At 40.8% G+C, this 14,351-nt stretch overlaps 2 protein-coding genes across 2 annotated transcripts; both read right to left on the bottom strand.

The window, feature by feature from the left end:
• Positions 1-228: 228 nt before the first annotated feature.
• Positions 229-9,574, bottom strand: LOC147917895 (putative NBPF family member NBPF5). Its single transcript, XM_087417459.1, has 4 exons — positions 9,406-9,574; positions 4,336-4,387; positions 1,447-1,610; positions 229-347 (listed from the first exon to the last, which is right to left on the bottom strand). The coding sequence occupies exons 1-4, from the start codon at positions 9,572-9,574 to the stop codon at positions 229-231; spliced, it is 504 nt and encodes a 167-aa protein (XP_087273585.1).
• LOC147917894 (putative NBPF family member NBPF5) lies at positions 8,427-13,575 on the bottom strand. The gene is made up of 3 exons (XM_087418872.1): positions 13,360-13,575; positions 11,220-11,322; positions 8,427-9,621 (listed from the first exon to the last, which is right to left on the bottom strand). Exons 1-3 carry the CDS (start codon positions 13,535-13,537, stop codon positions 9,615-9,617), a joined length of 288 nt encoding a protein of 95 aa, XP_087274998.1. The 5' UTR covers positions 13,538-13,575; the 3' UTR covers positions 8,427-9,614.
• Between the last annotated feature and the right edge of the window lie 776 nt (positions 13,576-14,351).

Raw genomic sequence — 14,351 nt, 5'->3', positions numbered from 1 at the left:
AGAAGATATACATCTCTTCCTAGTTTTCCTCCTACAGGAGAGAACACATGGTCTCCCTCAGTGCAGGAACACCTGAGATTAGTTCACCTTGCACCAGACTGACTCTAGGTTACAAAACTTGAGAAATTAGTGGGAAGTAGAAACCAATATAAGAACTGCCAAGACAACCTTCTTAAAAGGGATATTCGTTTTTTGCTGAGTGAATAAAATAGGTATGTTCAACACTTTCTATTTTTCCTGGATCTGACATCTCCAGATGTCACTATTGGATTGACAGCCCATGATTATGAGGTACCTGGAGACCATTGGCTCATGTCTTTCCTCCTCCTCATGATCCTTTTGATTTCCTGCAAATAAGTTTAGACAAGGCCAGTCATATCACACAGTTCCCACATCACACATTATACAGAGGTCTTTGCAAGCATAGGGATATCAGCATTCTCTGGGAAAAAAAAACAGGATCTTCTGAGAGGAACACTGCAGGAGGCCTCAAGTTGGGCCTTGTGAGAGGTGGCCAGGCTTGCCTTCCTGACCCATCAAATGGACTGACTCAGACCGTGGATCATCATCACCATGTCCTCTGCCCTGAATCAAGCAAACAGCAGTTAAACAGGTCTTTTTCCCCAGAGATTATAGGGAACATATCTTGTAGCCTTCAATAGATGCTTCTGAAAGATTCAGCTTTGCCCCAACAGACACCCTAGTTCTTGTTGAGATAGATGAGATTATATACTAAGACTAGACTGATGGATGAAACCTATACACTCCAACTAGGAAAGAATATTTGGTGTTTTAGAGAGTCCAAGATACTTGGCAATTCATAGAGGTGGGGACACCAGGGCCCATGCGTTGTTTCCAGGGAAAACTCCAGACATAGAAAGACAGGTGTCTTTGTTTTGGTACTCAAATGACTGCTTAGCAAGGACAAGATATCTTAGAAGTGAGAGAGACTGGATTTCAGAGCTGAGGAACCATGGTAACAACATCTCCAAAGATATAGGCAAGACTAGAACCTACTTAGACAGTCATTAATGCTCGGTTCAGGAACACAATTAGTAAGAAAATTGTGGGAGAGATCAGAGGTCCCAAAAGAAGGAGCTCATGCAGACCCCCACTATGCACATGCATTGGTGGTGGCTGAGAGTTTACTATGATCTCTTCAATCTTCCCACCCTGGTTTGCCTGGTGTTCATCACTCAATACTTGGCATTGGAGGCAAGAGTGACAGAGATTTGGCCTGGGGCCAGGAAGAGTGTAAATCTGCCTGACTCATCTGATGTCTGTGCTTAAAACTGAGTCCTAGATTCTGATTCAAACCAAGATGGGTCTCCAGGGCCTCCTGGCAGAGACATCTCCGTAACTGGACAAATGAGTGAGGCAAAAAGAATATGGAGGCTACCTGGGAGACCATTTGAAGCTTTATTCTCTTTACAATGGAGTACTCACTGGCTACATCCAGAGCAGAGGAGACATGCTCATCAGACAGGATGGTGATACTGTCGGGACAGTGGCAGGAGTCAGATAAGTCATGGTGACTGGGAAGAGTCAAACACTGTTCATCCAATGAGTCCTGAATCACATCATTCATTTCTTCCTTATCCTGTAGCTCCCTGCTGAGCCCAAAGGCACAAAGAGAACAGAATATTAAACAAGGCAAGATTGGACACCAGGACTTCCCAACTGGTTCTGATTGGAAGACAAAATGAGAGGTCACAGAAGGCAAAGAGGCCATCCCTTGAAATAGGAGGAAGATAGCAATCCTTCTATGACTAGAACTAAGTGATGCTACCAAGGTGGTGGGAGAGAGAGCAGCAGGTGCTCACTGTACTGTCCAGATAAAAAGTTTCTGAGAAAGGAGACTCAACTCTCCCTGGATGGTACAGTTATGACACACAGCACACAGTGAGAACCACAACAGCTCCTACAACTCCAAAGCATAAGTTTTGTTCCACTCTTCTTACAGAGGTGCAGTGAATGAAGTCTCCTGGGGCATTGCTGACTCCCAGAGATCTCATGCCTTCTAGGCCTCTTTCTCTCAATATTGTGACACAATATGAATTTTTTTGTATGGTTATATTTCTTGCTATGAAATCTCTGCCAACAAACAGGCCAACTGTGCAGAAAGAAGATATGCATCTCATCCTGGTTTTCCCCGAATAGAACAGAACAGGTGTTCTCCCTGAGTGCAGGAAATTTCTGAGATTGGTTAGTTCACCTTGTGTCAAACTGATTCTAGGTTACTAAACTTGAGAAGTTAGTAGAAGGTGGAAACCAATGTAAGAACTCTCAAGAAAACAGACAGCAATCTTAAAAGTGATAATTTGAGGCTGGATGATTGGATGAAATAGGTATATTTGGCACTTTCTGCTTTTCCCTGGATTTGAGATCTTCAGATGTCATTACATTCACAGCCATGATTATCAGACTTATCTGGCGGCTATTCACTTTTCTCTTTCCTCATTTTTCTGATCCTTTCAAGTTTCTGCAAATAAATTCAAACAGGGCCAGTCACAATAAAAAGTTGCCTCTTGACACATTACAAACCCAGGGGTCTATTTAAACACAGGGACATAAGTATTCTTAGTGTGAGAACAGGATATTCTGAGAATATTCTAGGAGGCCTCAGGTTGGGTCTGAACATTTTCAGGTCTCAAAAGTGACCAAGCTTCCTTTCTTGAGTCATTGGGCAGACTGTCCTTGACCTGGTAGATCAATATCACGATGTCCTCTGCCCTGAATCTGGGCAAACATTAAACACATCTTTTCTCCTAAAGGTCATGAGGAGCTTGTTCAGTTGCTGTGTAGAAAGGTTTCTGAAAGATTCAGCTCTTATTCCATCAGATAACCTGATTGTTGTTCATTTAGATGAAGTTATACACTGAGACTAGACTGATGGAAGGAATTTATTCATCCACAAATAGGAAAGAATATTTGGTGCTACCTAGAGAACAGGATTCTTGCCATTCAAAGAGGTGAAGGGTGCCAGGGTCCATGCCATACCTTCAGGGAAAATTCCAGACACATTCAAGAGATATTTATCTTTTGGTACTTAGATGGTTTCTTATTGAAGACAAGCCAACTTAGAAGAGAGAGAGACTGCAGCTTGGAGTTGAGGAACCATGGTAAGAGGGTGACAGAGATTAGGCCTGGAACTAGGAAGAGTGCAAAACTGCCTGATGCATCTGATGTCTATGCTTAAAACTGAGTCCTAGATTCTGATTCAAACCAAGATAGGTCTCTGGGACCTGATGGAAGAGATGATATCTCTCTATCTGGACAGAGGTATGAGAATATGGAGAAAGAATATGGAGGCTAGCTGGGGGGACCAGTTGGAGCTTTATTCTCTCTATGAAAGGAGTACTTACTAGCTACATCCAGAGCAGAGCAGCCTGCATGCTGATCAGACAAGAAGACAGTGGTGCTGGGAGACTGTTGGGCATCAGACAGGTCATAGTGACTGGAAAAAGTCATATGGCATTCATCCAGTGAGTCCTACAGGACTTCATTCACGTTTTCCTTCTATACCTCTCTGCTCAGGCTAGTGGGATAAAGAATATGATTAAACCAAGAGGAATCGGATACCAGATTCTTAGGTGATCCTGACTTGAAGCATGAGGAGTGGTCACAGAAGGCAAGGGACAGTTCCCTCAAAGAGAAAGAAAACAATCCTCCTATGATGACGGCAGGGTGTGCCTGCCTTGGAGGGCAGGAGAGAGAGGAGGAGGTGCTCAGTGAACTGGCTGGATAACATTTGATGAGGAAGGAGACTCAATTCTACCTGTATGATATAGTCATGTCACGCAGCATACACAGAGAACCAAAACAGTGGTTCAATCTTGTTTGGAAATTGTGTTGAATTATTCATACAGCAGCCCAGGGAATACAGGTTCCTGAGACACTGTAGATTCCCAGAGATCCTGTGCCTTCTAGACCACTTCCTAATATTATGACATGACTTGATTTTTTTTTTGTCTAGTTACATTTCTTACTGTGAAATCCCTGCCAACAAGCTAAGGCCAACCATGCAAATAGCAGATATGCATCTTGTCTGAGTTTAGCCATGTAGGAGACAACAGACAGATTCTGCCAGTAGAAAAAATTCCCTGAGACTGGTTAATTTCCCTTAGGTAAGATTGACAAGTACCACAAAGACAATTGACAATCTTTTTAGAAGGCTATTTCCTTACTGATTAAGTGAACATAATCATTCAATCAGCAGTTTTTTTACCTTTGCATTCGAAATCTGTAGCTACTTTTGACCTCTTAGTCTGTTCATTTGGGGAACCTCCTCATGTTTTACCCATCTTCTTCCAGGCTCTGATCATTCACTGTTACCTGAGGTCCAGTGATGCTTTTTCTTCTTCATCCTCCTCATCTTCATGATTTTCTGCAAACAATTTCAGAAATGTCCAGTCAGGCATTAAGCAGTTCCACATCACCCATTACAAACGCAGTGGCCTATCTGGGCTTGGAGATATAAACACCTACATATGATTTCAGGATACAGTGAGAGAATTGTACTGAAAGTTCTCTTATTTTGTATTTAAATAAATGGCCTGGCTTTCTTTATGACCAATCAGATAAAACTTCTCTATTCTAGTGTATCATCATCACAGCATGCTCTGCCTAAAATTAGAAAAATGTTAAAACTGTCTTTTGTTCCCAAGATCACCATATACTTGGCCAGCTTCTATCTGGACTCCTAATGCCATATCATCCATAGTGGCATAAAGCTGGTTCCTAGGGACAGTGGGAACTTTCTCCAAGGAGACAATAAACAATCCTCTTGCTCTCCCCTCAAAACGTCTGGAGAGACTTCCAGTTTCTGGTCCAGCATGTAAGGATCTTGGAAGTCATCACTCCTGTCCTCACAACAAGAAAAAACCTGAACCAACTGAAATTAACCACTCTTCTTAGTTCCATTAGAGAATGAAGGTCAGAGGGCAAACCACTGCCCCAAAAACTGGAGATACAGACAGGCAAGATGACTACAGAGAATTACTACTTACTGGAGCAGAAACTCAGGAGCAAAAACCTGGGTGGAAACCAGTAACAGCGTAGCAAAACTTAAGGTATAATTGACTAATTGCTGGAGACTCAGTGTGGAGAAGTTTGAGTTGAAAACACCAGGGGAGCAGTCTTAGGAAGGCCCCCATGCTTCTGAAGAGATATATCCCTGGGAGAACTACCAGTTTCTTGCAGTGGAAACTGCAGAAAAATCCCCTCTTGCTTCTGGCCAGGGGAGGGGAAAGTAGCCATTTTGAAATACATCCAGAGCATTCTGTTTTTCTTGACAAGGCCTGCCTTCTAAGAAACTATTTTACCAGACCCTAACCAACTGAGATTTTACCAGATCCTAACTGACCTCGGGGGAGGGTAAATACCCAATTCCAGCCCCAACTAGCCTTCTTTTTTCACCTAAAGAGTGTTGAGGGAGAACCCTGAGAAGTACTCATGCAGGTCACTCCCAGGGTCACAGGCTCACTGAAGACAGACCTAATCACAGGACTATAGAATGTTTCCACACACATACACCTCAGCACTGTATCAGTAGGGCTCCTATATGATAACAGAGTAATACAATTAAAAAAACTGCAAGACCTCATTTAAGCAGAAATCTCTAGGGAAACTCAAGACAAGAGAGGAGACAAAAACAAGAATGCCAGAGGAGATTTAAGCCTCTGACACCTACAGCTACACTAAACAGTAAACACAGCTTAACCCCTAGCCAGATAAAGACAAAACCTCATACTAAGGCCCACTTACCTCAAATCCTTTTACCCAATACAACATGTTTGACGTCCAACAAAACATTAAAAGACATACTATAAGACAAAAAACACAGTTTAAAGAAACAGAGCAAGCATCAGAACCAGACTCAGCTACGGCAGACATGTCGTAATTATCAGACGAAAAATTTAAAAAGACTATAATTAATATGCTAAGGGCTCTAATGGGAAAAGTGGACAGCATGCAAGAATATATGGGTAATGTAAGTAGGAAGATGGAAATCTGAGAAAGAATTCAGAGGAAATGCTAGAAATCAAAAACATTGTAACAGAAATGAAGAACGTCTTTCATAGGATCAACAATAGACTGGACATGGCTGAGGAAAGAATCAGTAAGCTTGAAAAATATCAGTAGAAACTTCTAAAACTGAAATGCAAAAGGGAAAATGAACGAAAAAGAACAGAATATGCAAGAACTATGTTACAATTACAAAAGGTGTAAGATATGTGTAATAGGAAATCAGAAGGAAAGGAAACAATAAGAAATATTAGAAGCAATAATGACTGAGAATTTCCCTAAATTAATTCTAGGCACGAAATCACAAATCCAGGAAGTGCAGAGACTACCAAGCAGGGAAATACCAAAAAATACCAAAAATACCAAAAAAATACCAAAACATCTAGGAATATGATACCTAAACTGCAGAAAACCAACGGCAAAAAGAAAATCTTAAAACAAGCCAGAGGAAAAACACCTACCTACAGAAGAGCAAGGATAAGAATTATATCAGACTTGTCTGCAGAAACCATGCAAGCAAGAAGAGAATGGAGTGTGAGAAAAAAAACCTGCCAACCTAGAATTCTGTATCCAGTTAATTATCCTTCAAAAGCAAAGTAAAAATACAGACTTTCCCAAACAAACAAAAATTGAAAGAATTGGTCACCAGTAGACCTGTCTTGCAAGAAATGTTAAGGGGCCAGCCCAGCGGTGTAGTGGTTGTTTGCTCACTCTGCTTTGATGGCTCAGGGCTCGTGGGTTCAGATCCCAGGCACAGACTTAACGCACCACTCATTGAGCCATGCTGTAGCAGGCATCGCATACATAAAATAGAGCATGATAGGCATGGATGTTAGCTCAGGGCAATCTTCCTCAGCAAATAGAGGAAGATTGGCAACAAATGTTAGCTCAAGGCTAATCTTCCTTACAAAAAAAAAAGAAGAAATATTAAAAGAAATTCCACAGAACAAAGGAAAATGATATAGGTCAGAAACTTGGAACTACGCAAAGAAAGGAAGAGCATTAGAGAAGGAATAAATTAAAACAAAATTGTTTATTTATCTTATTCTTGATTAACCTAACTGATAACAGTTCAAAATAATAGCAGCCATAATGTACTCAATGACTACAGGTTATGAATAAGTGAAATTAATGACAGCAATTCTATCATGAATGGGAGGAATGAATTGGGAATACTCTGTTACAAGGTACAGGCACCTTCACACGTAATGATATAATGTTATAAGAAAGAGGACTTGGATTAGTTGTAAATGTATATTGCAAACTCAAGGGCAACCACTGAAAAAGATTTTTTTTAAAGTAAAAAAAATATAGAAGTATGATTGATACGCCAAGAGAGGAGCAAAAAATGAAATCACATGAAATTCTTATTTAAAACCAGAGAAGGCAGAAAAAGAGTGAAAGACAAAAAAAGAAAAAAAGCAATGACTATAAAACAGTAACAAATATGGTAGATATTAATCCAAGTATTTCAATAAACACCTTCAACATCAATTGTTTAAATATAATTAAATATTAAATTAAAATTTAAAGATAGACTGTCAGAGTGGATAAAAAAATAAGACTTAGTTATGTGTTTTCTATAAGAACTCCACTTTAAATAAAAAGACACAGAATAAAAGTAAAAGGATAGAGAAAGATATACCATACTAATACTAATCAAAAGAAAGATGAAATAGCTATATTAATTTCAGACAAAGCAGACTTCAGAGCAATGAAAATAATCAAGGATAAAGAGGACAAAAAAGGGGTCAATTCTCCCAGAAGATATAACTGTTCTTAAGGTGTATGCACCTGGCAGAAGAGCACCAAAATACATGAGGCAAAAACTGAGAACTGCAAGGAGAAATAAATGGATTCAATATTATATCTGGAGATTTCAGCACCCCCCTGTCAGAAACAGACAGATCCAGTAGGTAGAAAATCAGTAAAGACATAGTTGATATAAACAGCACCATCAATCAACTCGATATAATTGACATTTATAGAATACTCATCAAACAATAGCAAAGCACATTCTTCTCAAGCTCACATGAAATGTTAACTAAGACTGGACCCATTCTGGGCTGTTAAAACACACATTAACAAATATAAAACAGAAAACATACAAAATATGCTCTCAGACCACAATGGAATTAAACTAGAAATCAATAACAGAAAGATAGCTACAAAATTCCAAAATATCTGTAGATTTAATAATATACTTCTAAGTAACACACAAGTCAAAAAAGTCTCAAGAGAAATTTTAAAATATTTTGAACTAAACAAAAATGAAAATACAACCAAAACTCATGGGATACAGCAAAAGCAGTGCTTAGAGGAAAATTTATAGTATTGTATTGCATATATTAGAAAAGAAGAATGATCTAAAATCAATAACCTAAGTTTCCATCATAGGATACTAGAAAAAGAAGGACAAATTAAATCTAATGTAAGCAGAAGAAAAAAAGTCATAAAAATTAGAACAGAAATCAATGAAATTGAAAATCAACAAAAAAGAAAATCAACAAAACCAAAAGCAGGCTCTTAGAAATGCTCAATAAAATTGATAAACTTCTAGCCAGGTTAATTAAGAAAAAAAGAGAGAAGATACAAATTGCTAATATGAGGAATGAAAGAAGGATTCTCGCTACTGATCCCATGGACATTAAATGGATAATAAAGAAACATTATGAACAGTTCTATGCCCCCAAATTTGAAATGGATCATCACTTGAAAGACACAATATACCAAAACTCACACAAGAGGAAACAGATAATCTGAATAGGTCTGTATCTACTACAGAAATAAAAACAATAATTAATAACCTTCTAAAACAGAAAACACTAGGCCCACATAAATTCACTGTTGAATTCTATCAAACATTTATGGAAGAAATTATGTCAGTTCTTTACAGGCCCTTCCAGAAAATAGAAGCAGAGGGAATACATTCCAACACATTCTTTGAGGTCAGCATTATCCTAAAATCAAAACCAGACAAAAACATTACAAAAAGGAAAACTATAGGCTAACATCTCTCATGAACGTAGGTGCAAAAATCATCAACAAAATTTAACAAATTGAATCCAGCAAAGCATAAAAAGAATAATATACCACAACCCAGTGAGATTTATTCCAGGTATGCAAGAGTGGTTCAACATTCAAAAATCAATTAATGTAATTCACTGTCCATCAGGGAAGAAGCAGACAGCTGGAATACTAGGACCTCTACCCAGGGCACTTGTCCTCTCTAGTCCCATACCACCGATCCTGGTCTTGATATGGCCCCAGATATGACATGGAGACCAGAATAGCTGGCTACACAAACAAACAAAAAAATCCCTTGTGAGTGGAGTCTCTTGGAGCAGCTTAGTGCAATCAAGGCTGTGGCCGCCCTACTTGGGCTGAGCTTTTGGTCAATGCGCTCCACCAGCCTGTGTCCCTCAGCCAGTTGCTCTCGGAAGTCCTGCCCCTGGTAGTTGTCAGAGTCTTCGTGGGTGAGGAGGCCATTGAGGTGCTGACTGAGGAGAATAGAGATGTCTTTCCCTTCCTGTAACTTCTGCCGCATCTGGGTCAGCTCTGGAGCATGATCTTGAATTAGGATATCATTATTTCCTAAGGCAGGACAGAAGAGAAAATTTAAAAATGCAAACAACTGAACAACAGATTATACAGGCTTTAGGGGCCGGCCCTGTGGCTTAGAGATTAAGTGCGTGCGCTCTGCTACTGGCGGCCCAGGTTCGGATCCGGCACGCACTGATGCACCGCTTGTCTGGCCATGCTGAGGCGGTTCCCACATACAGCAACTAAAAGCATGTGCAGCTATGACATACAATTATCTACTGGGGCTTTGGGGAGGAAAAAGGAAAAAGAAAAAAAAAAAAAGGAAGAGGATTGGCAATAGATGTTAGTTCAGGGCAGGTCTTCCTCAGCAAAAAAAAAGAGGAGGATTGGCATGGATGTTAGCTCAGGGCTGATCTTCCTCACAAAAAAAAAAAAAATTCATAAAGACTTTAATGGAGATTTCTGTGAGAATATCCCCAAAGTGCCTTCAAAGTAGAATTCTGGCACATGTTTGGTGACCTGCCTGTGGCAAAGAGCAAGGAGAAGGTAAAACAAAGGCTTCCTCTGTATCAGAGAGTACTCCTGTAAGATTCCTTGACATCCCATTCATCTTTTTCTTCTGTAAACAAAACCAAACGTCTTCCTAAACCTGCTACATAAAGATGTCCATTCAGTTCCTGACTTCAGCCATGTCCATTTCCATGTAAAAATACACATAGTGCATTACGGAGTGAAGGGATACAAAGCCAGACACAGCAATGTGGACATGTACGGCTGGTGTTAATCGGAAAGAACAAGAGAACGACAGAGCTGAGAAGATAGTTTTTTTTTTTTTTTAATTAAAGTATAATCGACATACAACATCCTGTTTGTTTCAGGTGTACATAATAGTGATTCAAGATTTATATACATTATGAGATGATCACCATGCTAAGTCTAGTTACCGTCTGTCATCATACAAACTATTACAATATTATTGACTACATTCTCTTTGCTGTGCATAACACCCCCTCGACTTATGTATTTTATAACTGAAAGTTTGTACTTCTTAATCCTCTTCACCCATTTCACCCACCCCCCAACTCCTCCCTCCTCTGGTAACCACAAGTTTGTTTCCTGTATCTGTGAGCCTGTTTCTGTTTTGTTTGTTCATTTGTTTTGTTTTTTTAGATTCCACATACAAGTGGAGAAAAGGAACCCTCATACACTGTTGAGGGGAATGTAAATTGGTACAGCGGCTACAGAAAACAGTAGGGAGGTTCTTCAAAAAAAGATAGCATTTTTTTGAAAGAAAGGATGACAAGCCATAGTGAGTCAGGAGGTGATTGTGATTAAAGGTAAATGAGGTGGTGATTGCACAACATTGTGAATGTACTAAATGCCACTGAATTGTTCACTTGAATTTGGTGAATTTCATGTTATGTGAATTTCAGCTCAATAAATCATATTTTTGAAAAAAGAGTGAATGAGCTTCTGAATAATTGGAGTCCATAATTCACCAATTATTTTTCTCTAATAGTTTTATAAATATTTCTGCACATGTGCCTGCCATGTACATTTCTGCCTTCTACTGGCCCAAAGTTGCTCCTTGCCCCACTTCAGAGAGTCCTACCCCTTCCCTCCAGCCTCCCCACACACACTCCCCTTACCTGAACTTCTCAGCTAGCGCCCACTGCTCTGCCAGCTTCCCCTCCTCAAGATGCAGCTTCTCCCCCAGCACGGATTCAACGAGGTCTTGGTACTCTCCACACTCTGAGAAAAGACGGAGAGCCCTGCTCAGTGGAAAGCTGGCCATGCTGCTGTGGTCACCGCCTTCAAGGGAGGACGCAGGGTCCATCCCGGGACAGACATAACCCCAGCACCAGGCTCTACGCTGGGATTTCCACATCTTATTCCTCAGCCTCCCAACTACTACGCGGCATTTGGTTACTCCCCATTTTAGAGCTGAGGAAAGAGAAGCTCCAAGGCACAGAAAGTAACTAGACAGATTAACTGGTATTTGGCAAGGCCAGTATTCACATCCCCTGAGACTGACCCTGAGTCCTGGGCCACTTTACCAAGCCTTGCAGGCTCTTAAGGGAAACACTGAGCAGAGGCATGGAGTAGCGATTTCCTGTATGCTTGGGAAGGCCCCACGGACTATACTGACCGTTGGTTCCCTTGAGCTCAGAATTTCAAGCACAAGTACCTCAAAGATAAAAAAATTTATGTGGATGCAATTCTGTAGAAAATAATGCATTAGACTATAAATTCCTGAAGGAAATATGCACGGATATTAATAAAGTTTGTGTTAAACTAAAAATAGTAGAGGGAAGAACTAATAAATAGTGTTCACTCTGTGACAGGAACTGTTTTAAGAGCTTTACAGAAATCACTCGTGTGATTCATTGCAACCACTCAAAGAAGTAGGTACTATGACAGTACTGTATTAACCGAGGAGGAATCTGAGGCTCAGAAAGATACACAGCTTGGATTGGAGCCCAGGAAGACTGGCCCCGAGTCTGTGCTCTTCACCACTGCACCATGTTACCTTGACACCCAGGCTTAAGTGATATCTTTCTTCTTCATCATCTTCAAAATTTGTTTCCTACAGTTATGCTATTATTATATATGATTATGTATATATATGATTATGTTATGATTATACAACTTAGTTTGTCCTTTCCTGAAATTTCATCTCTTCACGTTTTTAAATGGCAGGCTTCAATTTTTCCCTGTATCAGTTATTTTTAATCACCACACCCACAGGGCTTATTGAAAAGCAATTGTAGGACATGACACAAATTCAGGCTCAGAGGTGTCCAGACTCCTTCTAAACACTCCATTGTGCAGGTGCCCAGGTTCTCACAATGCCTTTCATCACTACAGCCCAGTCTTACTGAACAGGCAATCGAGCTTCCAATTTTGAGGCTGACTGGGGGAGGAAAGGGCCTGCCTCACACACTGGCTTGAGTTCTTCCTGGGGCTAGAGGTCTCCTCCACCTACCCTCATTCTCACTTTGGGCACATGTCTCACAGCCTAGACTCTCAAGGTCACCTGGACCTGCTGGCTGTCCTGCATCCCTGAGGGTTCACCAGCTGAGAGAGACAGAGGGGGTGGCACACAATCTCTGATTTTCACAGAAACAGCCTCAACCTCACCACAGGTGTCCAATGGCTTCCTTGAACTCAGGAAGAAGAGCCTGTGCCCTGGAAGCAGGGCTTCCCTCTCACCAGGCTGTTCCCTGTCTTGACGGAGTCACTCACAGATACCACAGTTTCAGTGAGGAGCAGCCTCATCTTTAAGCTCCTTTAAAGCAGGTCCTATCACCTGTTTTCCCCAGTGTGGACTATCATCCGTTTCCGTAGTGTAAGTAGCACAGTGCTATGCCGCTGGGACCTCAGAGAAGCCTGAACTGATGGAGTTCATTAGTTCCAGAAATTTAGGCCAACAGGGATGTGGGATCTGATACAGGACAGAAAGGATGCTGAGAGAAACAGTCTAGCCCTTTCCCGAGAGAAGCAGGCAGTTGTGTGGCTGCACCAGCAATCGATGTCTGGGACTTTATTCTAATTCCACCCTACACCACACTGCAAACCTGAAAATGTTACTAAACTCTCTGTGCCTCAGTATCTCCATCCCCAGCAAACTGAGGGTAAAATACCCACTTCTACCTTTCCTGGATTTTGTCAGAATGAAATTTATTTGGACAAAGGGAATAGAAGATAAAGTCTGAAGAGTTTTTAGTTTCTTAGATGGAAGACAGTGATCAATCATCCCTTTGGTGACCATGGCCCTGAAGGACTTACTGTATTTCTGCAGTTGGTTGGCCCAGGAGTAGGCAGTAGCTTGGGATACAAGGAATTTCTCCATGAGGTCTCGGAAGTCCTGCTTGCTTTTTGCCAGCTGGGAACACAATTCCTGGTTGATTTCCAGGATTGTAATTTCTGCCCTCGGATCAGACAACGGGCTAAGACATACTGCCATGGTGACGTGTGGCAGAAGAGGTAGAGCCAGGGACTGGTAGAGAAATCCAAACACATAAGGTTAAAAGCAAGTGAAATCACATAGGTTCCATCAGGCCTGAGGGGTGATGATACAGGAATTCTTAACTTATTGTTGGAAACAACTTGATCAATACTTGAGAGTCTGTAACTGCAAAAACAAGGTTCAAGATGCCAGAGTTCAGAGCCCAAGTCACTGCCTGTAGCTCAGACTCAGACAAGAGTGATGATGAATAGTAGACTCAGCGTGCCAGTTAACGGTCTGGAGTCACAATAACAGAATTGGAAGGTGATGGGGTGTCATGGAATCTTAGGAGCCCCTGCCTTCCAGTTGCCTGGGCCACGCTGATAACAAGGCCACCTGGTCTCTTCTGAAGACCGTTGAGCTGTCTACCCTTGTGCTGATACCACCGACCTATCTCTTTCCAAAAAATATCTAAGCATAATTCTCACTGCGCATTCATGTGTCTATATAAAAACATCAAGGCAGAAATAGTTTCCTAACAGGTTTTATTTTTTTAAGCACTGTCATGAAGTCACCCCACCTTCTCTTTAAATTAAAACAGATCTTAAGGCTTTTCCACATGTGAAAGATGTCCAACTTCTAGATTCTCATGATGTTATTCTCTGGGTCTTTTCCAGTTTTTTCTACATCCATTTAAAAATGTAGGACAAAAAGCAGAGTATAATACTAAGTGAATAATTAATTTTAATTTTTATTATTTATTTATTTTGTGAGCAGATCAGCCCTGTGCTAACATCTGCCAATAATCCTCTTTTTTTTTGCTGAGGAAGAC

Source organism: Ceratotherium simum, chromosome 2 (assembly GCF_057802395.1).
Source record: "Ceratotherium simum simum isolate JZ-2026a chromosome 2, ASM5780239v1, whole genome shotgun sequence".
NCBI lineage: Eukaryota > Metazoa > Chordata > Mammalia > Perissodactyla > Rhinocerotidae > Ceratotherium > Ceratotherium simum.
The sequence above is the reverse complement of the archived record's forward strand: the minus strand, read 5'-3'. Positions and strand labels throughout refer to the sequence as shown.